General features: G+C 52.3%; 1 protein-coding gene across 1 annotated transcript in view; it reads right to left on the bottom strand.

Annotated features, from left to right (window-relative positions):
- Nucleotides 1-7,534: 7,534 nt before the first annotated feature.
- DHCR24 (24-dehydrocholesterol reductase) overlaps nt 7,535-11,768 on the bottom strand; it is a 28,224-nt gene continuing 23,990 nt past the window's right edge. Inside the window, exons 7-9 of the mRNA XM_025871718.2 lie at nt 9,819-10,016; nt 9,338-9,516; nt 7,535-8,589 (exon numbers count right to left, since the gene is read on the bottom strand). Of these exons, the coding sequence (XP_025727503.1) occupies nt 8,436-8,589; nt 9,338-9,516; nt 9,819-10,016 (531 nt within the window). The 3' untranslated portion in view covers nt 7,535-8,435. The remainder of the gene's footprint in view (nt 8,590-9,337; nt 9,517-9,818; nt 10,017-11,768) is intronic.

Here is an 11,768-nt window from a genome sequence, read left to right as displayed (position 1 = left end):
TTAAGTCGACAAACTGATCCTAAAAACAAGGAAATATAAAAGACACAAAATAGCTAAAACAACTTTGAAAAAGAGGAACAAAGCTGGAGGAATAGCATTACCTTATGCCATAGCATGAAACTGGTGTCAAGATCGACAGATTAAAGGAACAGAATAGAAAATGTAGAAACAGACCCGCACCAGTGGACAACTGATTTTCAACGAAGATAAAAAGGCAGTTCAGTGGAAAAAGAGTAATCCTCTCAACAGATGGTGCTGGAATTATTGAATATCAATATGCAAAAAAATGAACTGTGACCAATGACTCAAGTCATATACAAAAATTAACTCAAAATGAATCATAACCCGAAATGTAAAACCTAAATTAAGAAGGCATAGGAGGAAAACCTTTGGACTGTAGATCAGGCTGAAATTTCTTAGATACAAATGTAACTATTTGCTATTCTATAGATCATACTTCAGTATGATATGAACAAATCATTAAATTCTTAAATTGAACTTAATTAAAATTTAAAAATTCTGTTTTTTTCCCAAAGACACTATTAAGAGAATGGAAAGACAAGCCATAGGCTGGGAGAAAATATTTGCAAATCATAGATCTGGTAAAGGATTTATCTCCAGAATATATACATTAGTCATTAAGGAAATGCAGATTAAAACTACAATGAGATACCACTACCCACCTATTAAAAAAGCTAAAATTAAAAAGACTGACCATGCCAGTGTTGGTGAGGATGTGGAGAAACTGGAACTCTCATACACTGCTGGTGGAAAATGTAAAGTGATTCATCTACTTTGGAAAACAGTTTGGCAAAAAACTAATTGCACACCTACCATCTAATCCAGTCTTTCCTCTCCTGGGTATTTACCCAAGAGAATGAGAGCGTATGTCCATCCAAAGACTGTAATGTTCCCAGCCACTTTATTTGTGGTGGCTGCAAACTAGAAAGAGTCCAAATGTCCATCAACAGGTGAATGAATAAACAACTGTGGTGTGTCCATACAAATATTGAGCCTGGCCAAATTGTACAGTTGAACTATGTGCAGTTTATTAGATATAAATGATTACAGTTTGGAAGAAAATAATTAACAACTAAGAGCAATGTAGAATCCTAGATGGGATTCTGGAAAGGAAAGGAACATTCCTATAAAAATCAGTGAGAGAAAAATAAGGTCTGTGGTTTAGTTAATAACAGGATGCTGATGTTAATTTCTTGGTTTTGATAATTCTACTGTGGTTATGTGGAAGATGCTAATGTTGGAGGGAGCTGGGTGAGGGGGGCATGGGAACTCTATATAGTCATTGCAGCTTTTCCACAAGTCTAAAATTAATTCAAAATAAAAAGTTAAAAATATACACAATAAAACTTTTTTAAAAGATTGCTTTACCTTTGGGGCGTCTGGGTGGCTCAGTGGGTTAAGCACCTGACTCTTGATTTTGGCTCAGGTCTTGATCACAGGGTCGGGGAATTGAGCCCCGTGTCAGGCGTGGAGCATGCTTAAGATTCTCTCTCTTTCCCTCTCCCTCTGTCCCTCTCCATCCCCTGCCTGCAGGCATGTATGCATGTGCTCTCTCTCCCTCTCTCTCAAAAAAAAAAAGAAAAAAAAGATTGCTTTACTTTATAGAATAAGTACATTTTTTTCAAATATATTTGTTAGTGGTCATATTGCTGACACTCACTGTCAGCATAGAGCAGGTTAACAATTTTGGAATGCTTGCCTTTTTGTAAGAGAAACCTGTGTGACAACTTTAAATGAGGCAATTCCTTTAAGTACTTTGTCTCGAAATACCAGTGCACTTTTATATGTTACAAAAGTCGCGTATATGCTAAGAAGGGACATTCGGCCATAACGGAGTGAAAGATTCTCTGGCTGCCATGGAAGGCTTCTTTTCCATGGAAGGTTGAAGTGCCACAGGAATTAACATCCCTCAGGAGCTGTCCTCAAATTTGACTGACGGCGTTGGCATATAAACACCCAGCAAACTCACTCCTTGTGGGATAGAACTCTGAGGTGTATGTTTTACTCTGGCTTTCAGAGTTTTCCCCACACAACTCAACTCCCCTTGCCCACAGTGGTAACCTGTCGACAATGCACACTTTCTTGGCTCTCATCTCTTCCTCCACCTACTGCTGTTTTCTTCACCGTCCAAATGAATGGCTTGTGCCCAAATCCTTGTCTCAGGGTCTGCTTCTGACCCAGACCAACACAAGCACTGATATTTTTTTCTAGCATCCCACTGTGTCACCTTGCCAGACCGCTGGCTTGGGCATCTCACTTCGGAGACCACTGCTTTCCTCCACAACAGTAACTGTCTGCCAAGCTCCTTATGCACTGACAAGACAGCCCCATCCAGCAGAGGGCAGCCATGCCTGCAAAAGCATCCTATGGACGCCCAGCTGAAATCCGGCTTCCCTGTGAACTTTGCACTTTTGCCTGGGCAGGGCTATAAGGAGAGCCGAGGTTTGTTAATTGGGCTCTACTGAGGTGTCCCTTGACCTCTGGGGAAGGAAGGCAGGAGGGCTGGCCATGAGGGCTGGGCTCTTAGCTTTGCCCTGCTTGAACCTAAGTACAAACCCTGTTTGTGATATATTGGACTAAAAGCTTTGGAGAAAAAGAGTTCCACGTCAGGGTAAAGGTTTGCCCACCGTCAATTCTAGTTCAATCTCTTGCAGTAGTCCACAGAAGACTGGGGTGAGCACTCTGGCACATGACATCCTTCACATCAGGATCTAGCAACTCCCTGGTTGCTTAGGAGGGTAGCAGTTTCTTCCAGTTGAATATAAAGTCCTGCCAAGTTGTGGGAAACCCTGAGCAGGGCAAAAACTGCCTTTCATAAGCCATGTCACCAGACCTGTGACTCCAGCACCATCCTGCAACCTGGATCACAGGTAACATAACAATGAGTGGGCATCTCACATAGGCAGTCCTGTTGCAGCTAAGTAGCTGGTCATCTAATACCTCAGCATGATCAAGCACAGCTGGCTTTTTGCAAGAGGAAACAGGCTCAGAGAAGGGACGTTTCCCTAGGTTGCACAGCACTTATGCTTTAGCTAACATAGTTAATAGGATGAGACTTTTCTTGGCTGTGTTAGGTTCTCAGTAAACGAGGGTGATGGTTTTGACCATCAGGAACCCTCTCCAGTGCCTTGTACCTCAAGTCCACAGTGACCTCAGGCACAACAGCCAGGCCAGGTGAGAGGGAAAGCCCCTCCTGTTCCGAGCTCACGTCCTGAATCCTTGTAATATGGGCTCCTCGCTGCCTGCCCTGGGCCTCAGCAAGCCTGGCCCCTGCTGTTGGCCCTGCCATGGTCCTTTGGCCCTAAAGGGAGTTTCACCTTCTCTAACTTGACCCTTGGAGCTCCATCCCTGAGCCCACCAGGAGCCCACCCAGAGTTGCTTCATTAGGACAAAAGATACTCCTATCACCCAGGAAATTCCAAGGGATTTAGGATTTAGATTCAGAGTCAGGAATCAGGGTCAAAGGCCAAATATTAGAATAAAAGATGTTTCTAGTGCTTTCATCACTTAGGAAATTACAAAGTTTTTTTTAGGAGCCCTGTGCCAAGAACTGGGGATAGAGACCACTATATATTTTTTCTATTACCTTGCAATGCCCCATTAAAAAACTCATTCCCTGGGACTGCTCCCTAGGGAACCCCGTGGGGAGAAGAGGTGATGGACAGAGCAGGATTCAACTATTTCTGGGTCCATTGGGTCAACAATCTTCACACCATCTGTCTTCAGCTGTTCAAGCTGCTATAACAACTTACCAGAGACTGGGTGAATTATGATAAACTATAGAAATGATCCCTGAAAGTATAGTCTTGAGACTGGGTGAATTAAACAATATTTATGTCTCACGGTTCTGGAGGCTGACAAGTCCAAGATCAAGGTGCCAGCAGATCCCGTGTCCGGTAAGAGCCCTCCTCCTGGTTTGCAGATGGACATCTTGTATCCTCACATGGCAGCGATCAGAGAGAGGGCTGGATCTCTGGAGTCTCTTCTAAGGACACTAACCCCATCACAGGTATTCCACCCTCATGACACGCTTACTTCCAGAAGGCCCCATCTCCCAGGACCAGGACACTAGGGCTTCAACATCCCTAGCACCATTGAAATACCCCTTCCTAGACCTCAACAAAGCCTCTTTTTCTCAACACACCCTGCCTGGGCAGTCACCTGGATAATTTGAGTAGTCATGCAAGATGAAACCTGTTAGACCATTTAATCACCAAGACAGGACTAGGAAGCCTAGTTTAGAAATATGTCCGCATTTAACTTGCGTAGCGTGATTTTTCACACTACTAAGCCAAGTTTGGAAAACAACTGTTGCTACTCTGGCATGAATGCCAATGTGTGGACACTATGTGTGTGGACTGAGGGTCTGTTTAAACAAGAGCGGCTCCAGTGGAAGGAAAAGCCCCGTCAGAGCCGAACACTCCCTGCCTCCCTTCTCGGCAGATCATGCCGTGAGCTCTGACCTCCCGCTACAGGTGAGGCCCAGCCACGGGGGCTCATTTCACTGCTTCCAGAGCTGGAGCGACTGTCTCCGCTGGTGCTGAGGCTCACTCCCTACTTCTGTGCTGTAAGATGAGCTACAGCTCTGTGTCCTTGTTTAATTTGTTAATAGCATCCATGTGGCCTTCAGGCAAATCACTTGACCTTCCTTGAGCCTCACTTTCTCACCTGTAAAATAGGGGTGTAAACTGACCTGCTTCTGGTACAGGATGAAGATCCAATACGAGGGGCACATGGGTGGCTCAGTCAGTTGAGCGTCTGCCTTCGGCTCGGGTCGTGATCTTGGGCTCCTGGGATGGAGCCCCGCATCAGGCTCCCTCCTCAGCGGGGAGTCTGCTTCTCCCTCTGCCCTTCCCCCAGCTCATGCTCTCTCTCTCAAATAAATAAAATCTTAAAAAAAAAAATCCGAGATTGTGTGTCATGTGGCATTTAAGGCTTAAGATACAAATTCTATTTTAAGGGACATTAAAGATTTCTCCTTTAAGGTGAGTTCACAAAAATCCAGACTTGTAAGACTGAATGACTGGAAACGTCCTAAAGGGTTCTTCCCAAATAACCTTAGGATAGGACCCTCATGTCTCACATATTTTAGGAAAATGTCCATCACATATATCCATGTGTACCAAACTCAGCTCTTTTATCTCTGCTCATTTAGGCCTGACAACCAACTTGGGTGACTTTAAGAGCTCTAGCGAACACTCCCAAGTGGTAGTGACTCAGCTACAAAGCTCTATTTCTTGCTCCTGGAATAGGCCAGGCCAGGGCTCAGGTGATGAGCAGTACTGCGTAGTTACTCAGGAATCCGGGCTCCTTCCAACTAGTGACCCTGCCAAAGCCTATGGCCTGGTTGTCACTGGCATCCAGCTAAGAAGGGGAAAGTGCCAGAACCTCATGTGGGAGGTCTTTCCCACTTCTGTTCACATCTCCTTAAGACGGGAGACACCTGAGTGCAAGGGAGGCTGGGGAAAGCAGCTCTAGCAGCTCGAAGAAGGGATTTTAGTGACCAAGCGGACAATCAGGACTGCAGCTCCTGATGACCACGTCTGACACCCTAAGAAGTCGTCCCCTCCCTGATCCGAGCTACCATCACCCCTCCCCTGAGCCCTTCTCACTGGTCGTCTGGCTTCTAGCCTCTCCTCCTGCGGTCAGCCCCATCCCATTCACACCTACAATATGTCACATTGCGACCAGCGGCAGACGTCCAAAAACGGGGAAAAGTGCCCACCGATCCCCGGCCCTCCCCCGTGTCATCCTTCAGCCCTTGCCCATGGTCCAGAGGGGGAAACCCACCGGCGCCGGAGCCCGAGCCTCAAACAAGAAGCGACGAAGGCTAGTCTCCAGGTCACACTTTTATTTGTATAGAAGCAGTGGCCACACGGCCACGGGGACGTGTTCCTGACAGCAAGCACAGCTCCTGCGGCTGCAGGAGCCTGCTCGGGGACACTGGGGCCTTTCTCCTTGGTCCCCGCGGTCATGGGAAAAATAACAACACACCATGCACTGCCGCACACATCCCCCACCCCTTCCCCTTCTGTAACAGCTAATGAGATGATGCATCCTTCCAGCCAAAGAAACTGGCTGCAATTCGGATTCTAGAGAAAACCTTTGTGCAGCCAAGAAACTCGGGGCTCTGGAGGGGAAAGGCCTATTCCTTTACTTTGCACACACACTCACCCCAGTGCCAAGTTTCACTCCCCCTGAAACCACCACATGGATGGACAGGGATGGGGCTGGCTATGGGAAAAAGCCGGTCACGCGGCCTGCCATGCTTGCAAGTCTGCCCCTGTCGGGGCACCGTATGACAGGAACAAAACATAAACCTGAGGCTGCTGTGATCCCGAGACCCTCCCTTCCAAGCCCCAGTTTCCGGGTGAGATCTGTGAAGGGCAGGATTTTGGTTTTTCTAGGACTAAGGGCAGTAGAGGCTGCTAGCATCTCTGGCTACCCTCCCGGCGGCTTAGGATGGAGGCCCCCCTGGTGGAACGCCAGGGCCTTCTTGGCCGGGCCCCTCTGCTCGGGCTAACCATTCCTCCACAAGAAGTAGGATCATCAGTTTAGCATCGAGTGGGAAACGCAGGCGCCCACCAGGAAGCGAAGGCCAGAATTCACGTGCTCTGCAGACAAGCTGGAGAATGAGGTTTCTTATTTTTCTCATGCCCCCTCCAGAGGCCAAATGGGTAAGGGGAGGAGGGAGGGGGTGTCTTTGCCTTCTGAGTGTCACGAAGGTGCCCAGCACTCACGGGACCATCCGAGGACACCTGACAGTGTGCCGAGCCTGCAGGAGGACAGCCGAGCAGAGAAAGCCTGGCTCCATTGGGATTCTGGCAACCTGCAGCGACAAGACGTGGACCCTTCCCTGCGTGCCGTAGGTGTCATTCTCTGAGTGACAGGAGAGCTGGCCTTGGACTGAAGGAAGGACCTTGCAGCGCCCACACAGAGGGTTTATGTTTGGTCTGGCCTTGCTCGGCACTGCAAGCACACGGTCTAGGACAGTCCTGCACTCCCACAGCGGCAGGGCCTGGGGAGGCGAGGGGCCGCAGCTGAGGGCCAGATGACTCGCCCACGGTCGCACGGCTTGCTAACAAGCCAGCAGGGACTGAGAGCCAGCTTCTGCCTCCTAGTGCAGTTCTCGCTCTTGCTCTCAGCATGTCGCTGCCTGGCACGGTTCACTCCATCCCAGCTCCATACACAACACACTTCCTTCTCAGATGCTGGGTCCTCAGCTGAGGACGGGCCGTTCCTCAGCTGGAGTTGCATAACCAACCAGGCTTTTAACAAGTCGGGAAGGACCTAGGGAGGATCCTTTCCTTCTGGAAGGGAAACGGGGCTAATTTTCTCTGAGCTTAGGATTTGTAAGGCACTGAAATTAACTACAGCTATGGGCGGGGGCGAATGAAGGGAGGAGTGGTTGGAGAAATCAAGCTGATGGTCTTTCCTTGGGGCCCCACAGTGAAACTCCACACCAGGCCTCCATCTTCCTGCTTAGTGGGGTCCACCCCCCGCCCCCCTCCCACCCTGCCCCGCCCCCCGCCCCGTGACTAGGCAGGCTCTGGGGCCCAAAAGAGGCACGGAGGGTCGGGGAGCCAAGGATGGGTGCAGGTGCTCTGGCCCCAGGTCAGAGCGGGAGCCACACCGCCTGGGCTGGGACAGGAGGCAGCCATGAAGTGTCTTTGAGGACACGGTCTTCTCTGAGACCTGGGTGATGGCTGCGGTGGGCCCGCAAGCCTGGGCCGGAAGGAGGAAGGGGCAGGGCGTCCCCAAGGACAGCACAAGGAACTTTGGACTGGGACCTGGCTTTGGCACAGCACGTCTTGGGCCTGCCTGCCCCATCTGTTGCCCTCCGGAGACCCCGGGGAGAGGAACGTTCCTTCCGTCTGTCTTTGAGGGGTGTGTCTGGCCGACTGAAGCAATGGCAGGTGCGACTCTGGAGCATCCCCTCACCCTTCCAGCCAGACCTGCGCCCAGGTGACCTCACGTGGGGGCTTCCTGGACTCGGGGCTGAGCGGGAAGCCAGAGTCAGCGCAGCTACGGCCCTCAGCACCTCCCGCCAGACCGCCGCCGGACCCCGATGCCCACAGCCTGCGGGCAGGCACTGTGACCCCCCTTCAACAGATGGACAGCTGGGTCCGGAGGGGCTGGGTGACTCGCCCAGAGTCACGCAGCTCACGGGGGGCTGAACTGGGAACGGGACTCAGGTATGTCTTACTCCAGAGCCCACGTCCTTTGCCCTCCACTCGGCTGCCTCTGGGAGCCAGAGCTAGCTGTCGAGGCAGTCCGGGTGGGATTTCTGGAGGGGGTTCTTTCTGGAAGCGTGGATCTGGGAGAGCAGTCAAGCTTGAGTGAAGAGAAGATGCCTCCTGGACCTGGGGACAGGGCCCACCCACATGTCTGTCTCTTTCCGGGCGGGCCCAGGCTCAGTGCCTGGCGGCCTTGCAGATTTTGTCGTACACCTCAGGGAAGGCGTCCTGGCAGCCGAGCCGCTCCCGAAGCCTGTGGTACAGGGAGCCGTCGAACATCTCCCAGAACTCCTCCCGGCTCATGTAGCAGTCGGCATACAGCATCTGGAACCTGGGAAGCACAGGATGGAGAGGGGAAGGGGCCCGAGAGGCCCCGGCTGTGTCCCCGACGAGCCACAGGAAGCTCTCGTGGAGAATTTCTCGTTTACCCCCTGCTGACCCGGGGGCGGGGGCAGGAGCGCTTGCCCCCGCATCCATAACCCCCCAAACTTTGATCATGGCCCCGTGTCGTCCGTTGCCCTCCACCACCCAGGCGGCTCAGCTTTCTGTCACTGTGGATTCGAGACTTTCGTATACCAGGAATCATACAGTACTCCTTTTTCCTGTTTTTTTCAATCAGCCTAACTATTCTGAGGCGTGTCCATGTATTCAATACATCAAGGGTTTGTTCCAGGCTCGTTTCTGAGCTATGCTGTCCTGGGCCTCTGTGCCGCTTTCAGTCACGAATCCCTCCGTCCTCCGCTGAGCTCCTCCACCCCCGAGTAGCAGCCCGGAACCTATCTAAAACCACACCATCATCTGCCCTGGGGCGCGGAGCAGGGTGATCCTGGGGCTCTGGCCCGAGCACCTGGGGGATGCTGGTGTGCTCATGGGAGGGCTGTGAGGAAGAGGGGTGGGAAATCCCACCTCCAGACTTTCTCAAGGTACTTTCCAAACCAGAGGCCACTACGGCTCCACACTCCCTCGGCAACCAGTGGGGCTGGCTTGGGGCTGGCCACCTTGACCTTACTCTACACCCCCGGCAGCGGCATCCTGGGGCTGGCGGCCGGAGAAAGCGTGCCACGCTCTGGGCCACTCACCCATGCACGCTTCGGACGAACTTCTCCAACTGCCGCATGCACGACCTGGCTTCAAAGTGCTTCACGCGTGGCTCCCCATATGCTCCAATGTCAACATAGAGCTCGGCCTCATCTCCCTTGGGGTGCACCAGGCCCGGCTGGCTGGGCAGGATGAACGGGCACAGCCAGATGGGGTAGACCTGGGTGGACCAGGGAGAGGGGCGTTGGTGTTTTTTCTCCAACAGGTGCCAGCCTCATGGCGGGCCCGCTCCACCCCCACCCAGAGACCCCTCTCTCTGGCTGCCCACAGCTTCACTCCCAATCCCTGAGGCTATGGCCGACAGCGCCTCCACTTTGCCACGTTAGAGGACACAAATGTGAACAGTTCACAGGAGTGCTCAGCAGCAGCCCCCATGCCTTCTCTCCTCTCAGGGCCATCATGGAGCAGGCCCATTTTACAGCTGGGAACACCGAGGCCCAGAGGGTGCCGTCCCCGGCTCACGTGGATGTCATTGTGGAAGGTGTGCACCGCCTGTGACAGGCACTTCATGGGCACCAGCATGTCCTGCACCACGTGGTGCTGCTCGTACAGTTTGCGCAGGGTCTCGCCCTGGGTCAGCTTCAGGAGGGAGATCTTGGGAGGCACCATCCAACCGAAGAGGTAGCGGAAGACGGGGTTGTTGCCAAAGGGGATGATGTCCTGAAAGACAAAGGTTGGCGATGGCGAGAAGGGGCCAACAGGGCCAAGTACCTCCGTGCACCAGGGGCCAGGTCCTCGTTCAGCGTTCCATATGACAGGGCCCACTCCTCCTGTCTGGAGGGGAACGGTGGTACCCACAGTTTGCCCAGTTGGGTCTGGGTTTGAGTCTCAGCTCTGGCATTTACCTGCTGCGATGACCTTGGGCTAGTTACTTACCCTCTTTGAGCTTAGTTTCCTTATCTGTAACACAGGATTTGAAGGAATAATGAGATACCACCTAGAAGGCACACAGCCCAGTGCCGGGAGCAAAAGAAGATAACTGTAGTTGCTGTAGTTGAGGTCAGAGTGGCTGGCACACAGAAGGCATTTTGTAAATGGTCGAGAAAATGTTACTGAATGAGAAGATCATCAGAGAGCTTAAGCAATTGCCCTAATGTCACACAGCCAGGGGCCGCTCTCACTGGGGTGGGCAAGGTCTGGCTCAGGGTCATCCATGAGCCCACCGGTTCACAGTGTCTCCAGAGAGGCCTGCTCAGACTCCTCTTTAAAATGTTACTACTCCCCACCCCTCCACGCACAAAAGCAAATTCTCTGTCATCTTTCAAGGCCAAGTCTGACGGCTAACCTCCGACCCTAGGCAGAATTAGCCACTTCTCTTCTCGTGCCTGTGGCCCTTCACAGCGCTACCCTGCCTGCCTCCCCCAACTCAGCCTCCCTGGAGACGCTCCTGAGCAGAGGCTGCTCTTCTTCTTCCGTGCTCAACCCACCCCCGGGGAGGAGCCCCCTCCCTCAGCACTGCTTCTGACAATACCCCATGCTACCCACCAGCTCACCATGGCTCCCACCTGCCGGCCATCCTGCCTGGTCACCAACAGCCAAGACTCTCGCCTCCCTCCACTCACTATCTTCCTCCCTTGCTCCAAGCCTGTCTTCCCGAATGTAAAGGAATGTCCTTGGCTTCAAGAATGGGGTAGCATTCTTGGAGCGAGCACCTGCGCATGAGCCGGGGGAGGAGCAGAGGGAGAGAAACAAGCAGATCCTGCACTAAGCGCGGAGCCGGATGTGAGGCTCTGTCTGACAACACCGAGACCAGGACACGAGCCAAAAATCAAGGGTCAGATGAAATCAAGGGTCAACCGACTGAGCCACCCAGGCGCCCCCAAGGACATTCCTTTATTCATTAAACAATTATAAGGTGCCTATGAGGTCAGGTATGAGGTTCCACGCTGGGTGCTGGGGATAGCAAGAAAAATGAGACATGGTCCCTATCCCTGTCCTGCAGAGTCGACGAGACAGGCCACAGGACTACAGTGTGGGAAGAGCTGGGACAAAATGACGCAGGGCCCACATCAGACGAGGGGTCAGGGGTGGCTTCCCAAAGGAACCCAGGTGCTAAGCTCTGAAGCCCAGGGACCCTCCCTCTCTCCCCTGGAGCCAGCTCTCCAACTGGCGGCCCACTCCTAAGAGGGAGGGACCCATCTGCACTCAGCTCTGCTAAGCTCTTAGATCCTGGCACCTACACTGACGCTAGCACATGACCGGAGAACAAGGTGTGGCTTGGCTTTTATTGTTCCCTCACTTGTTTTTGGAAAAGTCACACATACCCACAGCAGAAATCCCAGCCATCCAAAGGTTAGGCCTCCTTTCATGTCCTCACCCCATTTCCCCCCTGGGTCCTGACCCCACTTCATTCTTCCCCAACCCAACTTCTGTCCCCTCCCCAAAGGCAGCCATTGTTAGGATGATCTGTGT

This window comes from Callorhinus ursinus, unplaced genomic scaffold, assembly GCF_003265705.2.
Source record: "Callorhinus ursinus isolate GAN/ISIS: 27379988/994484 unplaced genomic scaffold, GSC_fseal_2.0 scaffold9, whole genome shotgun sequence".
NCBI lineage: Eukaryota > Metazoa > Chordata > Mammalia > Carnivora > Otariidae > Callorhinus > Callorhinus ursinus.
Note: the sequence above shows the minus strand (reverse complement) of the source record. Positions and strands in the feature narration are given on the sequence as shown.